Here is a 15,608-nt window from a genome sequence, read left to right as displayed (position 1 = left end):
AGAAATAATTAGTAATATTAGTGCCTAAAGAAATGATATTAATACATGTCATTACATTACTCTCAGTCTCCTTCAGACTCAGTTTGCGATGCATTTAAGTAATAAATGTAAAAACATCATGTGAGTTTAGAGTCTGCATGTTAAATCATGTTTTTTAGGAGCAGCTGTGAGGAGACTTTATTTTCAAATACATCATTGAATTTATGATGCATTCGTCTCTTCTGCTGCTTATGTTCTCTCCATGGTTTTCAGCTGTAACTTGACATGTTTTTCTGGGTTTCATGATGAAACCTCTGAACCCTCCCTGACGTCTCTCTCTCTCTCCTGTTTTAAACATTTCTGAATGACTCTCACATTCTGTATCTGCAGCTCTGAGCTGGTTTGGGATGCAAATCTGTTTTCTCCTCTTCATTTTTTTTTTTTTTTTTCATTTTCCCCCTGCGGCTCCCTGGGGCCATTCCATGGGAAAAGAAACTTTTCCTGCAGCCCTGGGAGAAATCCAGCTATTTTAGGAAAACACGTCACTGCCTTGAGCTGCAGCCCAGAAACGCTCTCTTATTTCCATCATCCAGCTTTTTTTTTTTTCTCTCCTCTTTACTTGTTGCACAGCGCAGGAGTGTTTACCCTCCATTCACAGACATGTTGCTGTGAAACTGTGACTCGTTTTTTTTTGTGTGTGTAGAAAAGCAGTAAAGAAGAATAAAGCTGCCGTTAGTCTGTCTTGTTTTTCATGCACAATGCAACATGCCTGCAGCAGACACAGCAGAGGCATGACAGATCTTGCAAGTCGTGCACAACTTGTGGAGCAGCTCAGCAGCGTTCAGAGCTGTTGTGGAAACGTCAGCAAGGTTTCGTCTGGAAAAGGCTGCGGCGTGACATTGCAGAGCCTCCTTTCCCCCCCCACCACCACCACCCCGCTTTCTCCTCCTCATGTGTCAGTGCCATGGATGCATGAAAGGATGGATAAATGAAAGAAGACGAAAGCCCTGAGCTACAGGTACCAAATCATGAATGAAAAATGGACGATTTTGCATGAATATCGTCGTTTTTGCATGACATCTCTCGCGCTTTTCACCTTTCCAAACGCACGTTCACTTCTTCATCATCACTGCATGCTCATATTTGCAAAAAATGACATCATATTTCACCATAAACATCAACTCTGGTGATAACCTTGAGCCTGTGCCAAGCAGAGACAACAGGTCCGTTACGCACAACACTTTCTGTGCACGCAAACTCTCCCAAACCCTCATGTTTCCTCATATAATGGATAATACCTCGTGCATGTTTTGTTCTTAAATAGCTGGATCAGATTCATCCTGAGCATATGTACGTGCATGTGTGTTTTTATTTCCTCCTCAGTGAGAGAGCGTGCACACACACGTCAGCTCGGGGAGGGCAAAGCCTGCTTAAAATGCAGCGAATGTGACAGCCGAGCCGATAGTCCAGACTACAACAGCGCGTGGACGGGAAGGTGAGCGTGGAGAGGAGGGAGGGGGGGGACAGAAAAATGCCAGCGGAACCAGCTCACCCGCAGACGTGACGCCGACACACCGAGAGAAAAAAAAAAAAAAGAAAAAGCCACGAGGAGACGCTCAGCTGGTTTCCAAATACGCGCGGAGGTGTCGGAGGGGGAACAGAGAGGACTGAGGTGCGGGGAGCGTCGCCCTTGTCTGGGGGGGAAAGATGACAGTGGTGCCCGGAGAGAACCTGGATGAGACTGTGGCACTTGCCGCCCTGTCAGCCCAGGATGTTTACGACCCGGAGCGAGCCGAGAACCAGGAGTGCTGCGAGCGGGTGGTCATCAACATCTCCGGGCTGCGCTTCGAGACGCAGCTGAAGACGCTCGCCCAGTTCCCCTCCACTCTGCTGGGGGACCCGCGCAAGAGGATGCGCTTCTTCGACCCGCTGAGGAACGAGTATTTCTTTGACAGGAACCGACCCAGCTTCGATGCCATCCTCTACTACTACCAGTCCGGCGGCCGGCTCAGGAGACCCGTCAACGTGCCGGTGGACATCTTCATGGAGGAGATTAAATTCTACGAACTGGGGGATGAGGTGATTGAGAATTTTAAGGAGGATGAGGGGTTTATTAAGGAGGAAGAGCGCCCGCTGCCTGATAACGAGTTCCAGCGGCAGGTTTGGCTCCTGTTCGAGTACCCGGAGAGCTCCGGACCCGCCAGGGGGATCGCAATAGTTTCCGTGCTGGTGATTCTCATCTCCATCGTGATTTTCTGCTTGGAGACTTTACCCGAGTTCAGAGAGGAATCCAGAACGTTTGACGAGCAGCTGGTGGTGAACGGAACCGCGCGCGCAAAGAAGCCAAACCCGTTCACAGACCCGTTTTTCATCGTGGAGACTCTCTGCATCATCTGGTTCTCCTTCGAGCTGCTGGTCCGGTTCCTCGCCTGCCCGAGCAAGCCCGCGTTCTTCAAGAACATCATGAACACCATCGACATCGTGGCCATCATGCCCTACTTCATCACGCTGGGGCTGGAGTTAGCGGAGCACCAGGGGAACGGCCAGCAGGCCATGTCTCTGGCCATCCTGAGGGTCATCCGCCTGGTCCGGGTCTTCCGGATCTTCAAGCTCTCCAGACACTCCAAGGGGCTCCAGATCCTCGGGAAGACGCTGCAGGCCAGCATGAGGGAGCTGGGGCTGCTTATATTCTTTCTCTTCATCGGAGTCATCCTCTTCTCCAGCGCGGTGTACTTCGCGGAGACCGACGACCCGGAATCGGGCTTCAGCAGCATCCCGGACGCGTTCTGGTGGGCGGTGGTGTCCATGACCACGGTGGGCTACGGGGACATGTGTCCGGTCACCATCGGGGGGAAGATCGTGGGCTCCCTGTGCGCCATCGCCGGAGTGTTGACCATCGCGCTGCCGGTGCCGGTCATCGTCTCCAACTTCAACTACTTCTACCACCGGGAGACGGAGCACGAGGAGCAGTTCCAGTACACGCATGTGACCTGCGGGCAGCTGCAGCCGCAGTTTGGGGAGTTCAAGAGGAGCGACAGCAAACCGTCTCTGTCCAAGTCTGACTACCTGGACAGCGACGACGCGGACTCCATCAAATACACCAACTGCAGTCCGCACAAAGCCTACACCGGGAAGCTCACAGATGTATGATTTTTTTTTTTTTTTACCCAGAATTACGCGTCAGTGGCGCGTTGGAGGGAAACGGTTTCTTTCAGCGCCATCCCCACATCCTGCGCTCTGGTTTGAGTTTAGACTGGCGAGCTCCTTATTTCTGCCATCAAAGGGAATCATTTCAATCACAACAGTGGATGGATTATAAGAGAATTTATATTTATCCTCCTGAAACTGTCTTCCATTACGCGCGTCATGAGTCAAAGATCAGCCTATAGCCAATTGTAGCACTTTATGATTAGTAATGTTTCTCTTAGTAAATGCGTAATTTATTGCCCGAATGCAGGTTGAACGTTTACATTTGATTTTCAGTCTATTTGAAGCTGAGACACAACACAGGACCAATTTAATCTAAATATACAGACTGATGCAGGAGGCACATGGTGGATGTTATTAATATGGTCCCGCGCGCACACACACGCACACGCACCTGTTATTTCAGCCTCATGTATTTTCCATTCAGACTGGCTGGAGCTCAGTGGTGGATCAGATGATGTGTCATTTCAACTGGCAGCACGCTGGAAGAATCGATTATCCTAAAATTAAACGACTTTAACGCCAGATTTGAGTAGAATCTACATTCTGTAAACACAAGTAGCCTGTAAGACAAGACACAGGGCGAACACACCCTTTTTCTTTACATGCAGATTTAAAATTTTTGCAGACTTCAGAAGGTTTAATCTGTTTGTAAGATGAAATCAGGTGCAGCGATTTGCAAACCGAGAGCGCCACTGTGTGGATGAACCGCATTCCTGCATCCCTCCAGTGGATGCAGTTTCTATAGCAACCTTCCAGACTTTTCTGTATTGTCTGCCACAGGAATGAAAGGACGCAGGCTGAAAGTGTAGAGACAGGGAGGGAGAGAGAGAGAGAGAGAGAGAAAACCACCATGTTGTGGAAGCCTCCATGTTGTTTGATTCCACCAGCTGAAACTAAACACATCACTTTCATCTTATGCAGGAAAAATGATCCCATATAACACATTTACAGCCAGATGTTTGACCTGTTGTCCCCACACCTTCACACGGAGAACAGGAATCATACAAAGGGTCCAAATTGGGCTGCAGACAAACAATTATTCTAATTATCTGACATTTTAGGTGATGGGTAATAAAAAATACCCATCACAACAACCCTGAGTCTAAAGTGATCTTTTAAAGATTGTATATTTTGTCTGATTGACACGAAAAAAAAAAAACCCTAAAGGGATTAAATTTAAGAAAAAATATGTAATGTTCACATTTTAGGGTGTTTTAGAGCTCGACCAATACTGGATTTGCGAGGCTGATATACAGATATTTGAAAGAAAAAGACAATATAGTTTATATTGTTTTTTTTAGGTGTTGTGACATCATGTCTGGAGGCAGATTACATCACATTTTACCATCCAAGATGATTGTAGTGACAAGAATTTGACTTGCAAACTGTGAATTAGTTTAAATAATGAAGATACATTAATGTTCAGTCATTTCTTGTTGCCGGGTATGGAAGCAAAAAAATGTCATAAGTCTAAGCTTTGAAATTCAGTGACATTTAAAATGTCATAATTATGTCATAATTATTTCTAGATCATTTTAAATCATCAATCTGAATTTATGTGGTAAATTTTAGGTCGGTAATTTCAAGTTCCGAAATTCAAAAAGTTTCCAATTTTCAAATCATGTTGGTTACATTTAGATGTAAAAAAATCAAGTCAAGTAAAAACAAACAAACAAACTAAAGGAAGAAAAAATAATTTTGCTAAAACTTGATGAAGATGAAATATTCAAACTATAACATGTGGGAAACCAAGGATAAACAATCTGCTGAAGAAGATCATGTAATATGACTGAAAGCTGCAGAAGAGCTGCTAAAAATGGATCATGGTGAGATTGTTTTCTGGACTGCAAGAACAAACTTTGAATCTCAAATTTGAAGCCAAAGTGGGAAAAAAAGTCCTTAAAGTTCTCAGAAAAATGGAAACGTGATCTTCTACAATTCCACAACAACTTACTGAGCAAACTCCGTCTGCCGAGGAAGACGACTGAAAGCTCCGCAACAGCTACTCAACGGACCTCGTGCTGACCTCCGTCCTGTGACGTTATGTTGTTCATAGTCACATGATCCGAGAAATTTAGGAGCAACTGGAAACCTGAAGAACATGAATTTAAGATTTTGAAATCACGAAACTTCAGAAAATTTAAAACATTTAATTTCAGGTAAAAGATTTTCAAAGAAAAATATGTCAATCCAAAAAAAAAACAAAACAAAACGGCTGTATTAATATTTCAACAGAAGATATCCAGTTATTTATAAAATATTTACTTATTTTGGCATTTCTTTGCTTCCATACAAACTCAGACACATATACACGTGTGATTAGCAGATATCGGTCTGCTGATGTATCTGTCGGCCTCTGATAGTTTTAATTGATAAACGGCTTCAAACACTGCATCTGTTAATCTGATTAATTACCCATCTAATCAATGAATCGACTAAATTTGTATTTTCGCACTTTGCCCAAGCACTTCCTGTTGGAGCAGACAAACTCTCCGTTACTTGTTGCACATAAAAACAGGTACTTAAAGTTTCCGTAATTGGCGCTGCCATTAAAGCACCTTATTCACCCGGACTCCTCATTCAACCAACCTGCTGGGGAAAAAAAAGACAAGAAAAAAAAAAAAAGGGGGGGGGGGATCCTACAAACTGATGGAATAAAAATGGCCGCTGTGAAGGTCACAGTGTCGGCTGGATTATTATTAGAGGATGGACTGATGGACGGAGGCCTGATGGAGTTAAACTGCTGAATCATCGGCACGCAGCGAACAGATGGGACGACTTCCGCTCAGACGACCATCGGATTCACAACACCGGGCCGATCCAAACAGAGGTGAGTTCACGCTGCACGAAACCATATTTAGACAAAGTTTATTCATTGCTGATACCGTATTAATGTCCTGATATTCATACTTAAGGCTGCTTTTCTATATTTTTCTTCATGTTTGGATCCAAACCAACAATGAACTGATCTACTAACAAGTATTGTGTGTGTATCAAAGCCTGATATATCTTATTAAAAACACGTCAGTGAGTCACAGCGCTGCACTGGGTCACATGTTCCTTCATCATGAAGAGTTTGGTCACGTTAGTTTGTTTAGAAACGGCTCCAAAGACTAATAACAGCATTATGTTTTCAGTCTCTGGAGAGTAGTTCTGTGTGAAGGTCACTCGACACTTTCGATAAGTGAAGCTCAACAGAAATTAAAGAGAAATTAAAAGGGAAAGGTTTCAGTCGTCTCCATAGTAACCAGACTAATTAAACAAAGATGTTACAAGCTATCTAAAGTTACAGACCAAAACATCAATAAGGAAGCTCAGTGAAAACTACAATCTCCATGGCAACATTAGTAACACTACCCAATCACATTGCGTGACAAAATATGTCGTGTCCACGACATAACAAAATTGTCCAGGTGCCCGACATGAGCTGCCAAAAATACGTCATATCTGTTGACCTGCCATAAATCAGCCGACGCCACTGAGCATGTGCGGTTCTGGTTACAGCTTCACAAGCCTGTTCCTTGTTCCTTGTTCCTTCATCATGAAGAGTTTGGTCACGTTAGTTTGTTTAGAAACGGCTCCAAAGACTAATAACAGCATCATGTTTTCAGTCTCTGGAGAGTAGTTCTGTGTAAGGTAGGCACTACTGAGCATGTGCAGGAACAGCGTCACTAGCTTGTTGTATTACGTCTCACAGCGTCTTGACTTTGTACTTCAGTTCTTTGAGAAATTAGAACAAAACCTAAACATCTTCACTTTATTACCATAAAAGACAAAGAAAACCAGTAAATATTCACATTTAAGAACCTGCAACTGGCGCCTTTATTGGTATTTTTGTAAAAACAAAAAAAATTGCATTAATGTTGATTCTGGGGATAAAGGGGTTTTAAAGATGTGTATCATGTAATCAGAGTCAATTCTGGTTTATCGTGTCTCTCTAGACTTTCATAGTGTCAAAACACAGTTAAAGAAATGTTAAAGGCCGTAGATTCACTGTGCTTTGAATTGTACATTTAAAATAATAATGTAGCACAAACAAACCTGGGGCTCTGGAGCAAAAACAACAACTTGACAACTAACGTATGTATATGTGTGACTCAAAATTAGATCAAAAGACAAGAAAACTTTCAAAAATACCAGCTCTGTTCCTTCATGATTCCACGCCCTTAAAATTAAAACCTTATAGTAACTCAGTGTCATTGAGAAAAGAAGTTTAACCTTTGTTTGCTTGATAAAATGTCAGAAAATATAAATAAATATGATAAATGCAGAACATAGTTTCCTCCAAATCGCTCGTTTTGTCCGACCAACAGTCCAAAACCCAAAGATATTCAGATTATTGTAATAGAAGACAAAGAAAAGAAGCAAATATTAACATTTAAGAGGCTGAGACTGGTGACTTTTTAACACTTTTGTTTAAAAAATAAGCAAATAATGAAATGTTCCAGCTGAAATGTCAGTTTAAGTTGTTGATAGATATATTGATAGATGACGACGGGTCAACCAGGATGTAACAAGCAACATGTAATAAAGCTGCTAAGTGACTAAAAGTGATGATGCTGTTCAGACGACTGGATGTAAAACCCACCACGAGATAAACAGATCAACCTGAGAGGTGAGAAAAATGTGCAGATTTACAAAAACTGTGCAAAATAGTCTGATATGGATAAATAATATAGAGAGACAATGAACCAGGACTTTATCATTCTCTCCCTCACAAAGTCTGATATGTTTGTTGTCAATAAAGCTAAATATATAGACACAAGAATGACATTTAAACAGATTAAATGTGAGCAAGTGGTGTTAATAAAAGAGTGCAGGTCATTGATGATAATGTGTAGACAGGTGTTTGACCACACAGAGGTGCAGCACTGCTGTCAGCCTGCAGGTGGCAGCAGCTGCTCTCTGCAGCTGTTGGATGCAGCTGGATCCTCAGTTCACTCTGCAGGTTCACATCTCTCAGCTGCCTTTGGATGAAAGAGACTAAAGGCCCCCCAAAAGCCTCAATTTCCCTGCATGCCGATGGGTTTTTAGTGATTTGATTAACTGAAAATCTGCCAGAGAATTTACATCATTTAAGAACAATATAAGATCTTCAGATCAAAATCTTGTTTGAAGGCTGTTGATGTAGCAATGTGAGAGCCGCAAAAACACAAATACAATAACATAAGTGAATAAAATAAAAAATATCCCCAAAGCATTCTAATCAAAAGTCAGGCTACAGAGGTTGGTTTTTGAGTTTACATTCAAAAATATCTACACTGCACATGTCTGACAATGTGTGAACGTGGTGTAAAGATGCCACAAACTTCTAGTCTGACCTAAACCAACAGTCAGGAGCCCAGATGAACATTAAACCTGTTTAACTTGCTGTAATCATTCCTCCTGTTCATACTGACCATTAGAAGATCCCTTCATAATGACCTTACAATGGAAGTGATGGGGGACAAAATCCACAGTCCTCCTTCTGTGTAAAAAATGTATTTAAAAGTTTATCTGAAGCTAATATGAAGCTTCAGCGTCCAAATGAGTCAAATCAAGTAGATATCTTTCAATGTTACAGTCTTTTTAGTGCCAAAGTCCCTCTTTTTGTTACTATACTTCCACCTGCAGCTCAACAGGGAAACACTGTCCGAGGAAACACAAAGAGGGAATTTGATGATTAAAAAGACTGTAAATGTGTCAGATATCCACTTGATATGACTAACTCAGACTGATGAAGCTGAATAGAAGCTTCACACAGACTTTTAAATGACTGTGTGGAGACACTGTGGATTTTGGCCTCCATCACTTCCATTGAAAACACATTTGAAGGATCTTTTAATATCCAGTATGAACAGGAGGAATGATTACAGACACCTGACTGCTGGTTTATAGACACACTTGAAGAATTCTGAGTCGATCCTTTAAATCTCCTATAAAACAGCAGTTTGTTAGATGTTTCCTGTTCTGTTGGACGGTGTGAAGGCGACGTGGAGGGAAATAAATCACACATCCTGCACGTCCGTCACACAGCGGCGCTGCATCTCAGGTCAGACTGAGAGCAAGCATCGTGCTAACTGACCGTGTCCCCCGACCCCCCCCCCCCCATTTAGTGGGTATCCCCCCCCCCAACATACAGCCCTCCCTGAACATATGCAGGCGGAGGTAAACAGGTTTCCCCTTGGATGACACTGCTGCTGTTGACGGGGCAGAGTTACACTCTGACAGCTATTGTTAGCGTCTTTGTCAGTGCTGAGGGAATCTGTCCCGAACCCTCAAGTGGCCCATAGTGAGTCACGACCCCCCCCCCCCCCACACACACACCACCTCTCACCCTTCACCCCCTCACTCCTTTTTCCACTTCATGAAAGACAAACAGACGCAGCAGCAGCACGGAGGTAAAGATGGAGGACAGAAGAAGAGATTAACATCGTAACCAAACTTCATTCTTAACATACCAACTCAAGGTCCACTTACTAGCTTTTTCTGCCGCTTTTCGACTGAGCTTGAAACTTAATTTTTAAGCAAAAATGGTTGAGGAGCCACTGAGCGCGCATGTCAACACATCAGTCTCCATGACAACCATGTGATCTGGTTAAAAGATCCGTAAAAGGCCAGAGAGAGGACCTTGAATCCAATCAATAGTGCAAAACTTCAGGCATAAAAACACAATTTAACGCTGAAAAAACACATTTTTCACCATTTTCAAACAACTAATAGAATAATCAAGAAAATAATCAACAGATGAATCATTAGTTGCAGCCATAATCTTTACTTTAGACGTTCATTTATCATTTATTTATTGTTTATTACACATTAATTAACATTAATTAACATGAATATGATGTAAACGTGTTCACATTTAGGTGAAAAAGCTTATTTTCAGTTAGACGTTAAAAGAAACAAGTGAAATGAAATGTTTATATGTTGTGTTCATGTTCTTTGTGTTTTTGTCCTGTTGATTGAAAGCATCATCTAGAAAGAATCCAGCGTAACTGGATGTAAAATGGTGAACAAACTTCAAAATGTCACACTTATAACAGCTTTATCTGACTTATTTCTTCTTGCTCCATGTGATATAACTCATAGAATGATCTGTTATCGATACAGCAGCTGTGACTCACTGTAAACATGTTTAAAATCAGTGTTTTTTTCAGTGTAAATCAGCAGGAAGTGAAGTGACTGAGCCTCAGATACTGTACCAGCAGCTTCATGTGACACAGTTGATTCAGGTTGGAGGTCGGCGTTATTTAAAGAAGTGAATCTGCACACTTATGTCACTTACACTTGATGAACGACAGTCATGTGACCTCGACCTGCACATCGCCGCCGAGCCGTCAGTGGAACAGCAGCTGCTGGGGGGCTGCGGTTGCCGCGGCGACGGGATCACAATAACAAGATGCTAAAGCGGGTTTACAGGCTGCTGTTTACATCGCTGTCGTAACACAGAGATTTGGAGAGATTTAAAACAGACAGGTGTATTTTTTTTTAAAGATGTCCGAATGTTTATTAACAAAAAATATTGCATTTTGTGAGGAAAAGCTCTATAATATCTGATGTTGCACCTTAAATTAATCAAAATTAATTGTTATAGGTGTCAGATGTTATGAGGCTACAGCTCCTCCTGCTGGTTGGATGAGTAAAGTTTAATTAAAATTTACTCCAAAGCAGACAGACATATCAGTATATATTAATTTCTGTATTGATTTCTACAATCTGAACAGAGTCTGAGAGAAGTTTAGTCTCAATCACTGACAGTGACAAGCTTTCGTTTGTTGTATTGTAGGTCAACACGCTTCATTTTTAACCTCACTTACCTTGTAAACAGGTCGGAGCTCCGGCTGTTATAGAACTTTTTTTTAGATTTAAACGTTTTAAAGGCTCATTAATTTCAGTGTTTTTACCAACCCAGTCGCCAGAAGAACACGTTGGCATTGAACGTTTCTGCAAACCACAGAAACGTTGAATATATACGTTTCAACACGTGAAATACGTATCATATCAACATTTCTACAAACGTAGCATATTAACATTTCTGACAACGCTGTGGTTAAGGTCTGGTTAGGTACAAAAACCACTTGGTTAGGGTTAGGGAAAGATCATGGTTTGGGTTAACCCTCCTGTTGTCTTCCCGTCGACCGTGACGGGTCAATTTTTACTCTGTAGGACAAAAGTCCACAGATGCTATAAATTTTAATAAAACACCCAAAATTCAATGAAAGTAGTGATCATTACTTTTACTTGCAAAGTGTGTGCTATGGAACCATCCATGTGATTTTCAGGCAATTAGATGAAAGAAATCCATATTTCTGATATAAAAACATTTGAAAACGGGTCAAATTTGAGCCGAGGACAACAGGAGGGTTAAAATAAAAATAAAAAATAAAATAAAAACGGCCGATGTCTCACTAGAAAAATGCAAATGTCCTGACGTCTCGCTAAAAACACCTGCTTTTGTCAGTTGAAACGGGAAGCGGACATTGGTTTCGGTTTCGAGGTGGTCTCCAACCGTGTCCACCTGCTCCTCCTCCTCCTATATAGGAAAGATCAGCTCATATAGATCACATGTGAACTACGTCAGTGTAGAAATGTTGACATGATACGTGTTTTGGAAATGTTGATGTAATATGTTTTGTTGGATTAATATGCTACGTATTTCACATGTTGAAACGTAGATATACCAGGCTGGTTTTTTACAGATTTTCACAAAAAAATACCATTTTTTAGTGCACTTAAGTTAACACCATTGAATCAACATCTTATTCTCAAATATTTATGATTTATATTCAGCGCAGAGGAAGTAGAACAATCACTTAATGCCTACAATCTTCATCAAACTATCACATTTAGTCCTGATCTGCGTTCGGTCATTGATGAACTTGTCGTGAAACATGCTGACTTGGTTTGATTTTGTCTTTAAGTTCAGGCCTGTGCAGATTGCTGCTGTTGTATAATAAAGATAATCCACCATGAGCTACATGGTTACTAAAAAGTTTAATCAAGGTCTTTAACGTCCAATATTTTTCAATAACGTACAGCTGGATGTGAATTATTCCTTATGAGAACATGGAAGAACCACATTAAATCAGATCAGTTTTATGAAGACTGTAGGCTATAATGTTTTGAACTAAACATTAACTAGACAGCAACTTCTGGGAAATAAGAAATCAAATAAAAAAAGTGAACAAAACATTTAAACTGCATTTTCTTTGATAGCTACTTTGCACTTTGCAGCTCAAAGTCAATAAATGAAACCTCATCATTGATATTTTTCAGGACTTCAGGATATTGATTATTACTTGATTTCCCGTCGCTTTTCCTTCCCAGAGAACTATCAGTCTATTTTTAGAGGTTACTACATGGAGAATGTGCAGCCATGCTTGAAGAAGCCAGCTGATAATACCTTGCAGAATCCGCTGGAGTGAAGTGAAGCTCGACAAAATGCAGAGAGCAGTTTCAGTGGATTATTTTACAAATTACCTGCAGTACACAGCTGCTTCCACTGCTGCTGTTTATGGCCCAGCTGGTTGTCCTGGTTCGGCTCGTCACTTCCTGTCTGGAGAAACTGTACTTTCCCCACCAGAGTCCATAGATGACAGCTGAGATTAATCTGGATCGATAAAGCCAATCTAAAGGATCCCAGACTGGATTAAAAAACCAGAACATGCTGAACTTGTAAAATAACTTTAGCGTCCTCTTATTCACGTCACTTCAATCAGGAAATCAATCACAGCTCTCTTTTTGTTTTTGCAGACTTTTTACAATGTTGTAATTTATTTGTTTACTGTTTGTTTACTGCTACAAGTAGTCTTTTGAATAAACTGTGAATTTATTGTCCTGTTAGCAACCATGCTAAGTTAACAAGCTAAGGAGTTTGCTATCTGACTGTTAGCATGCTTTGAGACATTTTAAGTATTTTTAACTCCTTAAAGGACACATATTCTGCACATTTCCAGTTCTATATTTATATTCTGGGGCTCTACTGGAATATCTTTACATGATTTACAGTTAAAATCTCCTTATTTGTCTTATACTGTAAATAAATGGATCCGTTTAGATGAAATTACAGTTGGTGATGTGACAGCTGACTGTAAGTGGGCTGAGAGACAGATGGTGATGATTCATGAACACCTTCAGTCACTGGGCCTCATGTAGGAAGCACAAACAGATTTGTTCTTATGACACATATGAGAGAATATTTGCTTTTTTTTTTCATATTTAGAATTTGCTTTGAGGTACGAACGAAATTACAAGTGGTCGTTAATGTCATGAACAGACAGACTGACCTTCTTCACAGGACAAAAAACATTCATAATGTCTTAAAGACGATATATTCTGCACATTTCCGGCCTCTATATTCATATTCTGGGGCTCTACTGGAATATCTTTGCATGATTTCCAGTTAAAAACTCCTTATTGATCTTCTACTGGTCCTTTATGCAGCCCCTCAGTTCAGCCTCTGTCTGAAACAGGCCGTTTTAGCTCCTGTCTCTTTAAGGCCCGCCTCCTGATGAGCCCACTCTGTTCTGATTGGTTAGCTTCAGGAAGCTTCCTCCGGCTCCGGAGGCTACGTAAACAAACTATAGTAGCAGGATTTCACTTCTTTTTCTCCTTCTTTACTCCAAATGTCAACTTCTCAAATCCATCTGTACATGTTGGAGCTGAATCACATCTGAAATATGAGAGTGGACGACACATGGAAACACCTTAGCAACCACCTTGGCAACCACCTTAGCAACAACGTTAGCAACAAAGGCTACAGAATGGACGGCAGTTTTTGGTCATGGGCGACGAGCTGACGAACACTGCAAACAAAGTGTTCAGAGCAGGTTGAAGCCATAGACTGTATAAAAATATGGACGTAGTTACCGTGACATCACCTGTTGGTTTCTGAAGAGCAGTTTTGAAGCTCAAAGTGAGCCGCTGCCGCTGTCGCCATCTTGGCAACACGTGACGCTGCCTAACTCCCAGCCAATCAAAAATGGGCAAAGAGGCGGGCCGAATGGCCGAAACAAGCCACCTAGCGGCTGGCGGACCTGTCACTTAAAGCAGCCATGTCCTTCATCATGCAGAACTTTACGGCTTAATAAAATTTAAACGAGTGAGTTATAAAAAAATTCCCCCCCCGTACAGTGAGACCAAAACTGTTTTTTGTACCAGGCTGTAAACATGTTTATTTCTGCTGTTAAGTTGGACATTTTAACATGGGGGTCTATGGGGGTTGACTCGCTTTTGGAGCCTCAAGTGGTCATCCGAGGAACTGCAGATTTTGGCACTAACGCGTTGGCTTAATTTTTCAGCCCCGGAGGTTGCTGCTTGGTTGAAGCCCTGACTTTTGACTTGCAGGCAGCATTTTTTAATATGCTAACCTCAGGTTTTGGAACTTAACATCTGACATCAGAACAGGATATAAATATCAGGAAACCACAAAAAGCACGTTATATCCCCTTTAAGAAGCCCTATATTCACTGTCAGTGTGTAATGTGTTGGTTGTGGCTCGTAGTGATGAACCTACAGAGAATTATCAGAGACTCTGCAGCTCCTCTCGGCTTTATAGAGCTTTATAGTGAGTTTCAGCTCATTGTTTATCTGTCCAGCTGCAACTTTACTGTTCTGGTTCAGTGATCAGTGGTCAGTGATGTGTTCTCTACTTGTTTCTGAATAAGACTAGCGGACAAAACATCAGTTAATGCAGGTTTAATTAGGTAATGAAGGAGAAATTCAGTTGCTTTTTGTCCTTGTCCCTGTAACTCCTTGTCCTGCTTGTGTTGGTAGAAGTGAGTGTAGAGTCTCACAGTCAGAGTGTGGGGTGACCCTTTCATGTTTGTTCGGTCGCTGTCGCGTGAGTCTCGGCTGCTCTCTGCGTGCACAATCAAGACAGAATAAACAGGAAGTGATGGCTGCTGGTCTGTCCTGTCCTTGGCTCTGCATCCTCAGCATGTGACTGTGGTGATGGAGATGGCCTGGAGTGTGTGTGTGAGTGTGTGTGTGAGTGTGTGTGTGTGTGTGTTCGACCAGAAACCAGTAATGTCTCAGAGCCTGATGAAGGCAAGATATGCTGAGAACAGTTAGTGAATAAAGCTTGGAGAAGAGTTGTGCTGCGTGAGCGTTATCAGTCAGACATAGTTGTGTAGAAGTAGAAACAGAAAAAGGAAACATTCTGGTTTTAGCAGCAGTTAGCTGTTGACCAGTAACTGTGACCAGTGCAGTGACTGTAAATCAGATTCAAGAGCTTTTACTGTCACAAGCACAGCAACACAGTGAGAGGCAACATTTCGAGCTCTACTGTAGATCCCATTACAGTACAAAATAAATATTTACAACTATAAAAAAAGGAGAGAGAGAAGAGAAAGACAAGAAAGAGACAAAATTCAAAAAATATAAATATATGCAAATATATATTATATCATAGTGCAGTACTGACAGATAACTTCACA

General features: G+C 41.6%; 1 protein-coding gene across 1 annotated transcript; it reads left to right on the top strand.

Moving 5' to 3' along the window:
- The first annotated feature begins 1,612 nt into the window (after positions 1–1,612).
- Positions 1,613–5,430, top strand: LOC121891250 (shaker-related potassium channel tsha2-like). Its single transcript, XM_042404077.1, has one exon. The coding sequence runs from the start codon at positions 1,687–1,689 to the stop codon at positions 3,127–3,129; it is 1,443 nt and encodes a 480-aa protein (XP_042260011.1). The 5' UTR covers positions 1,613–1,686; the 3' UTR covers positions 3,130–5,430.
- Positions 5,431–15,608: the final 10,178 nt, after the last annotated feature.

The sequence above is a fragment of the Thunnus maccoyii genome, chromosome 23 (genome assembly GCF_910596095.1).
Source record: "Thunnus maccoyii chromosome 23, fThuMac1.1, whole genome shotgun sequence".
Taxonomy (NCBI): Eukaryota; Metazoa; Chordata; class Actinopteri; order Scombriformes; family Scombridae; genus Thunnus; species Thunnus maccoyii.
Note: the sequence above shows the minus strand (reverse complement) of the source record. Positions and strands in the feature narration are given on the sequence as shown.

Excerpts from the sequence above, each read along its gene's own strand:
- LOC121891250 (XM_042404077.1), top strand. The coding sequence starts at position 1,687 with ATGACAGTGGTGCCCGGAGAGAACCTGGATGAGACTGTGGCACTTGCC.